The sequence below is a fragment of the Triturus cristatus genome, chromosome 1_2, assembly GCF_964204655.1.
Source record: "Triturus cristatus chromosome 1_2, aTriCri1.1, whole genome shotgun sequence".
NCBI classification, from domain to species: domain Eukaryota; kingdom Metazoa; phylum Chordata; class Amphibia; order Caudata; family Salamandridae; genus Triturus; species Triturus cristatus.
In genome coordinates, this window is record NC_140580.1 from 998,516,009 (window position 1) to 998,531,626 (window position 15,618).

Sequence of the window (15,618 nt, forward strand, 5' to 3'; positions counted from 1 at the left end):
CATCCATATCGCAGTAGCAACCGCCTGGCTCCGGCGGTGTGTCACCAGCACCCCCATTCACACATGTGAGGTAGTGATAGGCATGGAAACATGGGGAGATGGCAGTTGGCATGCTCCACCATCCATATCGTGGCCAGTCCCTTCACGAGCGAGGAGCTGGAGGTCCTGGTGGATGAGGTGCTCACACAGTACCCAAGGCTATATGGTGCCCAAAATGTCATGGTAAGTCGTCAACAGGGGGGAGGGGACGGGGGCAACACATGTAGTTGGACTGATGGAGTATGTGCCTGGGAGTGTGGGATAGTATCATGCATTGCCTAACATTATGTCTGCAGGGGGAGGGAGTGTGTACCCAATGCCACAAGTTTGCCTCCCTGCACATGTATGAATGAGTGACCTGTGTTGTGTTGTCAGCCATACAGTGACACAGAAGGTTGTTCATGCTGTAGTCAGGACAGTGATTGCTTGGCTGGATGGCTGTGTGTGCCCCTTTAGTCCATCTCAGTGTGAGCCCAGTTGGGCAGCACAGTCCCCGTCTACAAAGACAAGGACACATCACTTCACTTACAGAGTATAACATCAGTCTTTTCACATTGCACTCCAGCTATGGGCCATCTCAGCATTGTAGATTACACACAACCGCCCTTGTGAACGGCATTTTGTAGTTGTGAGATCATGTACCTCAATGTGACATCCATAACAGTTATCTATTCACAGGGCAGGGACATTGGGGCTGCGCAGTCTTGGACACAGTGGGTCACCCCCCAAACACAGGTTGATATGTGATGTTATGTTATGTTAAAATAATTTCTTAAGCGCACATTCACCAAACGGTTTCTTGGCGCTGAGCGGAGACCAATGCTTGGACAAAAACATGGGAATTAATTGTAAGCCTGGGCAAAAAGCCATGTTTTGAGGGATTTCCTGATTTTGGAATAGGAGGTAACTCAGGAGGAAGGGAGTTCCAGAATTGTGGTGCTAGGGTCGAGAATCTTAGACCGCCGTGTTTTTTACATTTGAATGGGCAGGGGGTCAGTAAGTTCATATTTGAAGAACATAACTCACGGGAAGGGACATATCACTGTATTTTTGTGGCAATAAAAGCCAGATCGTGATCTGAGAGGGCTTTGTAGATCGTGCAGCCTAGTTTGAAAAGACAGCGTTGAGTCATGGGGAGCCAGTGGAGGCTCTTGAGCAAAGGTTTCACATGATGGGATTTTGGCTGGCCATAGATAGGCCTTGTGGCTTGGTTCTGCACCAGTTCCAGACCTAGCTCCCTCTCTCAAGTCCCTGCTGCAGGTCTCGCAGTGTCCGATTGCGAGGTCTCCAGTCCGATCGTTTCTCGGCTGTTGTTTCCCAGCAGCGCTTGTCTGGGCTTCCGCTGCAGGCCGCCCCGTGCGTGGGGTGCGGGACCTCGTCCCTGGGCTAAACTACAGCTACAGTCTCGCTCACCGCCGTTCTCTTGTTGGGCTGCAATCAAGGGGGGGGGGGGCAGGCGAAGTTACTGCGAATTCTAGGACATCAGATACAATGCTCACTGACCCTTGGGAGCCCTATGTTATTTGGACTTGGAACAATAAAAACGTTATTACTGGAATCGGAAAATCTTAGTGGTTAAGGTTGAAAGACGAGCCAACTCGTTGCTATCTTGGCCGAAGGCCAATGAAAAGGGCTCTTTCGACAGCTTAGAAAATAACAGCAAATGAGAGCTTAGAGGCAATCCAAAATGTCACGCTTGAGTTAGAGCGAGACACAAGAACGTTAATAGGGCTGCTACAATTGATGACCCTTCGGTTAACATCACAAAGACGTCATCTATCTATTAGATGAGGGTGAAGGGTGCTGAAAGGAACGTGGCGGCCAAGAGAGCCAGGGAGGGAACGGAAGGGGGTGTGAAACCGATATAAGGAGGTTCGGGTTTTTTTCTCTGTTACTTGAAGAATACTTTCAACAAGTACTGGGCTCGAAAAGAACAGGGACTGACCCATCTGCGAGACCGTCAGCAGCCATGAGAGGGGTTGTACAGTCCACGTGGTTCTTTGCCCTGTGCGCTGTGACGCTGTGCAGCGCCGAAGACACCTGCCCAGGTGAGCAAACCACACACAAGCACCGGCCAGCAAACCTTTCTGCACCCTTTAAACAATGAGCCTTGCATCTTTTCCTTGAAGCAACGTATTTGTTCCCAAATGTAATTAGTGTTAAAACTACAGAACCCCACACAAAATGTTCCTTGGATCAAAATTAAGCAATGTGTCTTTTTAAGAGTTCCTAGAGATGTTCCTGCGGATTTATGATTGTTCATCGTTCCATTGCATACGTTCATTTATTCCTCCATCCTCATTACCTCACCCACTACTGAATACAGTCATTCATTCCTCCACCCTCCTTTCTTCATTCACTACTGCATGCAGTCATTCATTCCTCCATCCTCATTTCTTTATCCACTGTTGCATACATTCATTCATTCCTCCATCCTAATGTCTTCATTCACTGTTGCAACCATTCATTCCTCCATTCTAATTTCTTCATCCACTATTGCATACAGTCATTCATTCCTCCACCCTCATTTCTTCATTCACTACTGCATGCAGTCATTCATTCCTCCATCCTCATTTCTGCATCCACTATTGCATACAGTCATTCATTCCTCCACCCTCATTTCTTCATTCACTACTGCATACAGTCATTTATTCCTCCACCCTCCTTTCTTCATTCACTACTGCATGCAGTCATTCATTCCTCCATCCTCATTTCTGCATCCACTATTGCATACAGTCATTCATTCCTCCACCCTCATTTCTTCATTCACTACTGCATGCAGTCATTCATTCCTCCATCCTCATTTCTTCATACACTATTGCATACGTTCATTCATTCCTCCATCCTAATGTCTTCATTCACTGTTGCATACATTCATTCCTCCATCCTCATTTCTTCATACACTATTGCATACGTTCATTCATTCCTCCATCCTAATGTCTTCATTCACTGTTGCATACATTCATTCCTCCATTCTAATTTCTTCATCCACTACTGCATACAGTCATTCATTCCTCCATCCTCATTTCTGCATCCACTATTGCATACCTTCATTCATTTCTCCATCCTTATGTCTTCATCCACTGTTGCATACATTCATTCAACATTCCTCTCATTTATTTGAATTCATGGACCATGGCTACATCTCCAGATGCTACATATGGGGTGGCGAGGAAAGCCTCAGCACCTCAGTCCGAGACATCTAAACCATCATAGGCGGTGGGGGCTCGCACAGGTAAGAGCGGTGGGGTGGCGGGGCGGGTTGCGGGCAGGTGGGGGAAACTTGAAGTATTTCTGCACATGGTTTTGTGTCTGAGGAGACAGATGCTGCCGCCACGTGTCCTGTAACTTCGCATTATATGACGCTCGTTGCACACGTTGTATATGTTCAGGCCCGGATCTAGAGGGATGTCCAGGTGGGCCTATTTACAATTAGATTCACAACTTTTGTTCTTTTTCTTAATTCCACCTGGGCCTGCAGCCTCGCTTTATCTGCTTAATTGTTTAGCTTTCATGAATAACGCCAATGCCATGGGCTGCTTGAAGTGTCTGGGACAGGCGTGAAGTCAGTCGGAATGATGGCTGTTCTCATGCATGTGTGAACAACTGGGGTATCTATGACGCTCCCAATACATGAGAAGAGACAGAACCAAGCTCCCATCACATGGTACTAAGGAGAGGCCATACAGCAGAAACATTGTGATTGGATGTTTCCATCCCAAGAAAAGTAATTGAAAATGTACGTACAGTCGTTCAAATATCTCGACTCTCCTAACATAATTTAAAGGAATTTAAGGCACAATCAGCACACTGTGGTCCCCGTGGGCTTATTCTCTCTCCAAAAACTATTTCCCGAAAAATTCTGTGTTTTGATTGCATGAGAAGCTAGGAATGCATTGAAAGGCGAGAGTGATGGGTAGGGGAGTTGGGAGAGAGGTAGGAGGAGGGGGAGGCAGAGAGAGGGAGGATCGTGCGCATGAGAGAGAAGACCGTGAAGAGAAGGGTGGATTGGAAAGACAGAGGAGGATGGTGCAGAGTTAGAGGAATGGGAGGACAAGCAAGATTGATGAGGTGGGGAGAGATGGGTGAGGTGGAAACAGAAGGGTGAGGCGGAGAGAGAGGAGGCTGATGCACAGTAGAAGCATGGCAAGGTGGAGTAAGAGGGAGGTGAGCTGGAAAGAAAGGATGAGGCAGAGAGTGGAGGCCATACATAGCAAGGAGAAATGAGGATGAGGTAGGGAGTAAGAGGGTGAGGCAGAGAAAGAGGAGCATGATGTGGAGAGAGAAGAGAATGAGGTGGCTAGAAGCAGAGAGAGCGAACTGTGAGGCAGAAAGTGAAAGGGGGTGAGGTAGAGAAAGCAGAAGAGGTAAAGCACATAGGTACAAACCCTTAGAAATACTGAGTAAAATTAGTAGGCACAACCCGGACAGTAGGTAGAGTATGCTGCTCCTCACCTCTGCAAGACTATCCTGCATGTGCAGACCCAGCTCTTAAACACCTGGGAGATGCAGGGCAACCCCATTCATCTTTATGGCCCTACTATGCTTCTCCCTGGCCCTCTCGGATCCCGAATCCCGGGGCCGGGCCTGTATATGTTCTGTGATCAGGGATGGAGATCCTGCTGCCACCTGCCTTCTTACTGTTCTGTCAGTGTAGATAATGGTATTTCTATAAAGCAAATGTAGCTGGAGAGGCACTATCCCTCTGAACAGCGCTGCGAGCCCAGGGTTGGGGTTCAACATCGTGTCGGAGGTGCCAGGGGTGGTGGGTTCCTATCCTGTAGGGTGCTCTTTGAAGAGTCTCTTCAGCTTGTTCTAAAGTGAAGGAGGGGCTGGGACATGTTGATATTTAAGTTGTTCATGGTCCTGGGTGTATTGATGGAAAATACCTGGCTTTGGATCCTTCCTTCTTGCATTCCTTTGTTTCAAGCCTGACAATCTCCTGACTTCTGGTCTGGGCTTCCCATCAGAAGTGGTTTTGTTTTTGGCCACATAAGCTAGGTTATTACCTATTCTGTACCTGTGTTGTATGTCAGTGAAACTTGGTTAACACGAGCTTCAGCAGGACAAGTTGGCCTCACACACACGTCAGGTGTGACATGGGCATTAGCAGAGAACACTTCCCTCACGCGCAGAGCATCAGAGTGCCACATGGGCATCAGGAGTGCCAGCGTGCCTCACATAAACAGAGAACAATGGGAAAGATGAGAAGGGAAGAGACAAGAAAGGAGGTTCACTTTTTCTTTTATCTCAGCTATTCCCTCCCATTGCACTGCTCTCCTATGTCCAACTCCCTGCTCTGATTATCCCCTACCCCCTTGCTCTACAACCAGGTATGTGCTGTGTAAAACCACCCATGCAAGCATGCCTACCACTCAAGTGTCCACAATGAATGCTTCCCTCTCATGCACACAACAGGTACCACAAGGGCAGTAACAGTACAAGCCTTACCCGTGAGCATGCACAGTCACAGAGATATTCAAAAGACACACACACAAACACATTTTATTTAAAATCGTTTGAGATTCTGTTCTCTCTATATCCCTCTCCACAGACTGCAATGCAGGGTTGGTATAAAGACCTACATAGCCTACCTGTTGTGGTTGTGCTGTCTAAGGGTGCACTGGCTCTTTGGACAGACTGATGTCTGTGGGGGCCTACAGCTGCATTTCCTAAACCATACAAGGCAGGGTGGGTTTAGATTGAGGGTGAGGCCTCTCTAGGGAGGCCTCGGGCCTTTTCTGAGTTAGAAGGGCTAGTGTTGTTACTTCATGGAGTAGGCCTCCTAGGTCAGAGCTCGTAGCTCATGTGGAATCCGGGGATGGTCAGGGCTCATGGGTGATGTCACATCCTGCTCACATGGCCTGAGAGTGATGTCACTTCTGAGGTAGGACTTAGTGAGCAGGTTTCACGGGTGATGCCACTTCCTGGTCACATTGTCCTTTCCCTTCCTGGGAGGGACTGCTGGGGTGTTTATAGGGTGATGGAAGGTATCCTTTCTTTCCACTGACGTTGATGTGAATAGGTTAAGTTTAGATGAAGATATGTGGGTTTTCAAAAGTGTGCATATCAATCAAGATAAAGAGTGGGGAAAAGCCATATTACCAGATGATTGTACATTGACAATAACCTCATAAATGGATAATAAGAATGTTTTGACTAATGAGATTGTTACATTTGGATGGAAATGTAAGCATCTCGGAATGTATTTTATTATGTGATTGTATCTAAAAAATAGCTTGTTGCATGTAAGTCAATGAAAGGTTCATGTAGCTTGAAGTCAGCTATAGTGTTTACCGACCTACACAATGACTAACAAGATTCTATTGGATTTTATTGGTTGAGAAATGACACACGTAATCGTGAAAGGGAATCCACTATTCCATTTTTGCACTTGTGTTAGTCTCAATTCCAAAATACATAATTCTTCAACTTTACACATTAGAGGAACAAACAAAATTCCCCAATCATGCAACTTATCCGTTGCTTCTCGAAGTATCACTCTTTTTGATGAATGATGTATTATTATGCAATGGAAGTTATAGCTAAGATCTGGAACTGAGCCACAAATAGCAAATAATATTCAGAAAAGATGTTCAAATGCAGAGTAAATATTTGCCCTGCGGGGCAGTACATGAGTTTTACAATCAATCAATCAATCAACCACTCAATCAATTAATCAATCAATCAACTCGGATTTTTAGAGCGCGGTTAATTATGTGAGAGGGTGTCCAGGTGCTGGGTTCTTGCTGGGCTCAGTCCATAAGCCATGTCTTGCGTCCCTTTCTGAATTCCTGCAGGGAGGATGATGCTCAGAGGTAGAGGGGGAGGTCGTTCCAGGAGTATGTGGCTAAGTAGGAGAAGGATTGTTCTCCACTGTAGCTTCGGCGAAGGCGGAGAGTGTGGGTGAGGGAGGTGGAACGCAGGTGTCTGGAGGGTTGGTGGAAGTTCAGGCTGTGGTTGCTGTGTGCTGGTCCTAGGTCGTGGAGGGCTTGAAGGCGTGTGTAAGCATCTTGAAGTGGCATCTTTTCTGCAAAGGGGGCCAGTGGAGGTTTCTGGGGTGGGGGTGATGTAGGCCTATTTGAGGAGGTTGAGGATGAGTCTAGCGGCAGCGTTCTAAATTGTCTGGAGTCTCTTCAGGAGTTGAGTGGTGATTCCTACATAAATTGTGTTTCCATAGTCCAGCTGGCTAGTAACTAGAGCTTGAGTGACGGTTTTCCTGGTGTTGGCGGGGAGCCACTTGGAGATTTTTTGGAGTATGAGGAAGGTGTGGAAGCAGGCGGAGGAGACTGCATTGATCTGATATTTCATGGTGAGTTTACTCACTTGGATGATGCATTTTGTGCCATAAAATCCCCAAATATATATATATATGTACTTCTATACATATATACACACACCCATATGTATACACACACAAACACACACATACATATATATGTATATATATATTTATTCACTGAAAAAACCATAGGTTTCACACACGTTATAGTTAGGAATTAGCATTTAAAAAACCTTGCAAATTCAGTGAAAAAACCATAGGTTTCACACATGTTATAGTTAGCTGGAAATTTTACTGATAAAAAACCAATGAAATTCCCCCATTATAGTTAGTGCAGGCAACTATAACTCACGCGACCGCAATCCTCTGCTGATGACATATGTGTCTTTATGAAAAAAAAATATTTGTAATATATGTATAGCTAAAATTTAATGGAAGAAGACATGGGCAAATAAGTGTCTAAATACAGTATTAGCATCAGCAGAAGATTGCGGTCGCGTGAGTTATAGTTGCCTGCACTAACTATAACGGGGGAATTTCATTGGTTTTTTATCAGTAAAATTTCCAGCTAACTATAACATGTGTGAAACCTATGGTTTTTTCACTGAATTTGCAAGGTTTTTTAAATGCTAATTCCTAACTATAACGTGTGTGAAACCTATGTTTTTTTCAGTGAATTTGTACGTTTTTTTAAATGCTAAGTTACTTTACGCCATTCGTGGCGTGCGCGCCCACTTAACGCAGTTCGTTCCGTGCGCGCACGGTGCGCTTCGCGCACCGCGCGCCCACTTTACGCAGTTAGTGCCATGCACGCACGGTGGGCACGCGGTGCGCTACGCGCACCGCGTGCCCACGTTACGCTAGATGGGCCATGTACGCACGATGCGCTTCGCGCACCGTGCACACATGGAGGACATATGATGCGCTTCGTTGTGAAAGGTAATATTTTAATTTTTCACAAATCTGTGATATGCACCATTTGCACATGGGGTGGAGAGAGTATGGATATTTTTTTTTTTTTATTAATTTTAATTTTTTAAGAAAATGTGTGATATGCCATGCACAAATGGTGCCCTTCGGGAACCATTTGCACATGGGGTGGGGAGAGTATGGATTTTTTATATTTTTTTATTACATTTTTACCGTACGCGTACGGTAAGCGTAATCGGCGAAATTATCGAAAAAATTAAAATTCCGTTTTTGGCCTTGGGGGATCTTTGAGGACTCCCTCAACATGGCTAGGTGCTTAGGAGCTGTCTAAACAGCCCCTTTACATGTTTTTGGCCTTTGTTTTTTAACCCCCTCTCAGACTGCGAGAGAGAAAATGGCGGCCGCCGCTTCCTGGTTTCGACCGATTCGAATGTTTACTAAGATCTAACAGCCAATCAGAATCGCGCTCGCGCACGGCAGTGTACGCGTACGGTAAGCGCACCGTAAGCGCACCGTAAGCTGGCTCAGATATATATATTGATTTAAAGGCTATTTTCTCAGAATCTACTGAACAGATTTACACCAAACCTACAAAAGGCACTTCCTTGACCTGTAGACTACCTCTCTGCCAAATTTCAAGGAACTCTGTTCAGCCGTTCGGGCTGTAGCTGTGTCTAAAGGTCCTATGGATAAATGCATGGGAAAAACGCTTTTTGGGACCCCCCTTTTATCTCAGCCCCCGCTTGACGAATCCCCCCGAGACTTTCAGGGTAGGAGCGGAGCGTAGCGCCCCACCTATTTTGAAAATTTCGCGAGGATTCGTCGACCGGCGCCAAAGTTATTCCAAATAGAATGTTGCGGTTTTCCTATGGAAACAGGGTCCTAACTATAACTACCTACTGGCGACCGCCAGTAGGTAATATATTATATATACATATATATATATATATTCAGTGAAAAAACCATAGGTTTCACACACGTTATAGTTAGGAATTAGCATTTAAAAAACCTTAGAAATTCAGTGAAAAAACCATAGGTTTCACACATGTTATAGTTAGCTGGACATTTTACTCGTAAAAAACCAATGAAATTCCCCCGTTATAGTTAGTTCAGCTAACTATAACTCGCGCGCCCGCAATGCACTGCTGATGATGTCACATATTACATCACTCATGACATGGTCAGTGACATCACTCATGACATCACTGATGACATCTCAAATGACATCACTGATGACCTCACTGATGACATCATCCAGTGAATGTGTGTTTTTCTGAAAATTAAATATGTTTTATATATGTATATCTCAAGGTCGATGGAAGAATAAATGGGTATATTACTGTCTAAATGGATGATTTCTTTTTGAAAAACTGATTGTGTAACTGACTGATTAAGTGTATCATAGTGAATACATGGCTTAGTGAGTAATGTTTAAATATATAAATATCTGTATCAGTCTCTCACTTTGTGTATAAGTGGCTGCATGGGTTGGAGAGTAGCTACATGGGTGTCTATATAGGTTATTAGTTGGTTTTTTGAGTATCAGTATGAGTGTCTGCATGGTTCGGTGGGGGGTATGACGTAGTGCATAGGTGCATGAATGAGTGACTCACTGTTTGTATGTGTTGAACAGAGCATGTGTGCAGGACTGCATGGGTGGATGAGTGTGTGTATGGGTGTGTTAGTGAGTGAATGACTGTCTCAATAGTGTCTTTATGAGTAACTACATATGTTTAAAACTAGTATATGTGACTATTGGTTTATATATGTGAGTATATGTGAGAGTGAGAGATTGAAAGAGTTCCTGTATGAATAAGTATGTATTTCTATAAGTAATTGTTTAAAAGACTAAGTATGTGTAAGTTTCCGTAGAAGTAAGTGTGGTGGTGTGTGTATAACTGTATATGCAAGTAAATGTATGTTTGATTCTTTATTAGCATGAGTGACTATGTGTGTGAGTAGCTCTATGGATGAGTGGCATTGTGTAACAGGATGTATAGGTGTATGAGTACATATGATAAGTGAGTACATGTATGAGTGACTGTATTGGACTGTTGGTGAATGAGTGGATGTGTATGTGGATCTTAGAATTACTGAAGAGGTTGTTGTAACTGTTATTGGTATGTCCATTGTTTTGTAAATTTTAGTCTCTATTTTTGAATGTGTGTATCAAAGGTTTTATTAGGGGAAGAGGAGGTCTGCCACTCTATCACAAGGATGATGTCATCAGTGAGGTCATCAGTGATGTCATTTGAGATGTCATCAGTGATGTCATGAGTGATGTCACTGACCATGTCATGAGTGATGTAATATGTGACGTCATCAGCAGTGCATTGCGGGCGCGCGAGTTATAGTTAGCTGAACTAACTATAACGGGGGAATTTCATTGGTTTTTTACGAGTAAAATGTCCAGCTAACTATAACATGTGTGAAACCTATGGTTTTTTCACTGAATTTCTAAGGTTTTTTAAATGCTAATTCCTAACTATAACGTGTGTGAAACCTATGGTTTTTTCACTGAATTTCTAAGGTTTTTTAAATGCTAATTCCTAACTATAACGTGTGTGAAACCCATGGTTTTTTCAGTGAATTTGCAAGGTTTTTTAAATGCTAATTCCTAACTATAACGTGTGTGAAACCCATGGTTTTTTCAGTGAATTTGCAAGGTTTTTTAAATGCTATTTTTTTTTTTTCTTCTATTTTTTCTAACATATTTTTATTTTAATTTTCTTACCTTTTATAAAGACTATGATTAAATTTTTAAAATTCTTTAATATGTTTTTTTTTTATATATTTTTTAAAATAAACATGTAAAATTTATTTGCAGTACTTTTTTTCTTTTTTTTTTTTCTTTTTTTAGTACGCGTACCGTAAGCTCACGGTAAGCGTACGGTTTACGCAACGTCCGTAATTTTCCTACGCTGCTTGCGTATAGTTACGCAATTTGCGTAGCCGCGCGTACTCCGCGTGGGACGCGTACGCGTGTACGCTACACGCGCACGTTACGCGGAAGTGCCGGGAGTGACTGTTATGCACATGCGCGCAAGCGCGTGTCTTTTTTACGCGCATGCGCACTTTTGCCGTAAGCGTACCGTAAGCGTACCGTAAGCGTATGGTAGGTCATGTGATCATGAAACACAACTTTTGATTGGTTGAAACTACTTTCAGTTCTAGAACTCTCCTACACCACACCCATTCCCCTCATTTCTGCTTGTGATCCCTTGGGAGAAGGAGCTGGTTTGTCTTTGGGATACGATGGCAGAACAGCAGAGCTCTTCTGAGAGTGAGGCTAGCACTAGCAGCACTGTCTTGAGGCAGAGATCGAGGAAACAAAAGCCCTCTTATGTATGGGATTATTTTACTTTTCCTGAAGGCCAGCAAAAGGTAAATGCACCCTTAGTGACTTGTAAGCTGTGTAAGCGTGTACTTTCTAGAGGTAATCCTAACAGGAAGTATTCCTTTGGGAATCACACCATGAAGAGACACCTCCAGGATGTACACAGAAGGACACATGGTCATCTTTTTGGAGGTAACTCTTCAGAAAGACAAGCCAGTGCATCCACAGCAGCTCAGCCTGAACCATCATCTGCAGGGCTGACTCCTTCTTCTGCAGGTCAGGTGAGCCCTTTATCTGTGGGGGGAGAATCTCCTTTTGCTGGCCCTCTGGAAATCAACCCTCGATTTCGGAAGGTTGATATTCGATGCACATTTTGTCAAGATCTAATTTGCTATAGAGAGACCAGTGTTTCCCTAGTGAACAACAAAATAGATCAGCACATTTGTCGCTTTGAATAATTTTCCCATGCTTCCTTTCCTCTGTCCCTGCATGAACACAACGGTTCTTTTAAGAGCCAACCTTATCTTTCATCTTTTTTTTACATATGTTTTTAAAAACTTTTTTTTATTTTTTTTTTAGCGTACGCGTACGGTGCGCGTACTTTTTTTTTTTTTTTTAAAAAAACACTAAAAATCAATAAACACATTACAAGGTCCTTGAGAGACACCATGTGTATTCTCGGTGACTGCCTACACTCCAGCAAGGGCAACCAGCCTTAGTGATGCTGAATGTATTTGCATTACAGACTGAAACCTGAAAACCCCACTCGCTTGTAAATACTGTGCATGATTATACATGGCAAGCACATGGGTGTGTGCTAAGAGTCTGCTTCTTCCCCCAAAATTTCGCTCCCCCTTTCCATCTAATGCAACTGTGAAATCACCAGAGCAATACGCAATAAATCTCTGCCTATAATTCCTCTCTGCACACAGAGTCATGTTTTCACATTAGTCCCAAAACGAAATTTCTTTGCCAATTTGAAAGCACACTTACTGCTCTTTTTTTTTTCGGGGCAAGTGAAAATCACTTTTACAGACTGACACATTATGAAACCACTTTTTTTGATTTATTTAAATGCACATGTCCAAACTGTTTTTTCAGACCACCACCATGTGTATTCTCGGTGACTGCCTACACTCCAGCAAGGGCAACCAGCCTTAGTGATGCTGAATGTATTTGCATTACAGACTGAAACCTGAAAACCCCACTCGCTTGTAAATACTGTGCATGATTATACATGGCAAGCACATGGGTGTGTGCTAAGAGTCTGCTTCTTCCCCAAAAAATTCGCTCCCCCTTTCCATCTAATGCAACTGTGAAATCACCAGAGCAATACGCAATAAATCTCTGCCTATAATTCCTCTCTGCACACAGAGTCATGTTTTCACATTAGTCCCAAAACGAAATTTCTTTGCCAATTTGAAAGCACACTTACTGCTCTTTTTTTTTTCGGGGCAAGTGAAAATCACTTTTACAGACTGACACATTATGAAACCACTTTTTTTGATTTATTTAAATGCACATGTCCAAACTGTTTTTTCAGACCACCACCATGTGTATTCTCGGTGACTGCCTACACTCCAGCAAGGGCAACCAGCCTTAGTGATGCTGAATGTATTTGCATTACAGACTGAAACCTGAAAACCCCACTCGCTTGTAAATACTGTGCATGATTATACATGGCAAGCACATGGGTGTGTGCTAAGAGTCTGCCTCTTCCCCCAAAAATTCGCTCCCCCTTTCCATCTAATGCAACTGTGAAATCACCAGAGCAATACGCAATAAATCTCTGCCTATAATTCCTCTCTGCACACAGAGTCATGTTTTCACATTAGTCCCAAAACGAAATTTCTTTGCCAATTTGAAAGCACACTTACTGCTCTTTTTTTTTTCGGGGCAAGTGAAAATCACTTTTACAGACTGACACATTATGAAACCACTTTTTTTGATTTATTTAAATGCACATGTCCAAACTGTTTTTTCAGACCACCACCATGTGTATTCTCGGTGACTGCCTACACTCCAGCAAGGGCAACCAGCCTTAGTGATGCTGAATGTATTTGCATTACAGACTGAAACCTGAAAACCCCACTCGCTTGTAAATACTGTGCATGATTATACATGGCAAGCACATGGGTGTGTGCTAAGAGTCTGCTTCTTCCCCCAAAAATTCGCTCCCCCTTTCCATCTAATGCAACTGTGAAATCACCAGAGCAATACGCAATAAATCTCTGCCTATAAATCCTCTCTGCACACAGAGTCATGTTTTCACATTAGTCCCAAAACGAAATTTCTTTGCCAATTTGAAAGCACACTTACTGCTCTTTTTTTTTCGGGGCAAGTGAAAATCACTTTTACAGACTGACACATTATGAAACCACTTTTTTTGATTTATTTAAATGCACATGTCCAAACTGTTTTTTCAGACCACCACCATGTGTATTCTCGGTGACTGCCTACACTCCAGCAAGGGCAACCAGCCTTAGTGATGCTGAATGTATTTGCATTACTGAGTCCAACCTCAAACCCTTAAACTATTCTTTTTTTTTCCAGTACACCTTAATTTATTGTGCAAACATACTCCATATTATTTTACATGTTCCTCACATTTAAATTTCTCCAAAAACAGAAAATGATAAACGCAACTACAACAAAAACAATTTCCATTTCTATTATTCATTTCTTAAGTTACCACATACATCCCCTCTCAAACTGTAAACTCACCTTTAAAATTAGTTAGTTGTGAAAGAAATGTGACACTCAAACAGCAGATTATCAGAGCCAGGATCTCTGTTGTGTTCACCTCTCTCCTCTCAGCAGAACCAGATAATGGCAAACTTTCCCTCTATTTTTCCACACATATACATGTAAGTTTCAAATCTCAGTGCTTCCCCCTTTTTTTCAAATGTAATCACACATTTCTATTGGTTGAAAACCAACCCTTTTCCAAAAGTACCCTTCCCCCAACTTGACTTCTGCCTAGTACCCTTCCCCCAACTTGACTTCTGCCTGCTACCATAGCAATAGCTCATGGAACATTGCTGTGTTGAGTTAGGTCAGAAGTTCGCCAAACAATGTTTCAATTCCACAGAGCAAGAGTGCTTGACTTTTCAAACCTAACAGCAAATCCATAGTACTGTTCTTTGGTTACACATTTTTTTGTACCAATACAAAACATGCTTCTATTAATTTACACATACAGCCTAGTTTTTATTCTAGAATGGTATGAAACAGCCAATCAGTTCTTTTTGTTTTGAAAAAAATATGTATGCCTCCATTTCCAAACTGTCTTTCTTTTCATATTGCCATTCTACTGAAAGACACCTCCTGAGTGCATCCAGATCTCCTTTGAAGATGTTCACAGTGTGGATTGTAGGGCACAGCTATGTCTTCTGGAGTGAAAAGTTTGCAGAGAAAACAGATATGGTGAGAGACCTTGCTTTGCCAAATGTAGACATTAAATGGATTGGTCAGAGAGGGTTAAAGTGGCACCAATTGATGCCATTGGTGAAATCCTTCATGCAAATCCAACACCCTGACCTCATAATAGTGCACTGTGGTGGCAATGACCTAGGCACTTTGACTGGGGTAGGTCTGGAAATGCTTATGAAGGACACCTTTGCACAACTGTTTTCACTTTTCCCTAAAACTGCCTTTGTGTTTTCCAACATATGCCAAAGGCAAAAATGGAACTGGTCCAATCATTTCTGTCCACAGATTGACAAAGCAAGAAAGCACGTCAACAAATCTGTTTCTGCTTTCCTCCGTGACTATGGTATGGGTGCCATTTACCACAACAACTTGCGTTATGACATGCAAGACATTTATAGAGGAGATGGTGTGCACTTCAATGATGAAGGGAACAGAGTCTTCCTCTTGAACCTTAGACTCTGCATCAGTACTTACTTGTAGGTACCACTAAAAAAAATGACTTCATAAACACAACAGCTCTTTTTAGAGCTCCCTAATATCTAAACTCTTAATTCTGCATTTCATTTATTTATTATTTTTTTTTTTTTACCGTACGCTT

The 15,618-nt window shown here is 43.0% G+C and overlaps 1 protein-coding gene across 1 annotated transcript in view; it reads left to right on the forward strand.

Moving 5' to 3' along the window:
- The first annotated feature begins 1,742 nt into the window (after positions 1-1,742).
- LOC146868565 (ficolin-2-like) overlaps positions 1,743-15,618 on the forward strand; it is a 426,529-nt gene continuing 412,653 nt past the window's right edge. Inside the window, exon 1 of the mRNA XM_085611308.1 lies at positions 1,743-2,087. Coding sequence (XP_085467434.1) covers positions 2,009-2,087 — 79 coding nt within the window. The 5' untranslated portion in view covers positions 1,743-2,008. The remainder of the gene's footprint in view (positions 2,088-15,618) is intronic.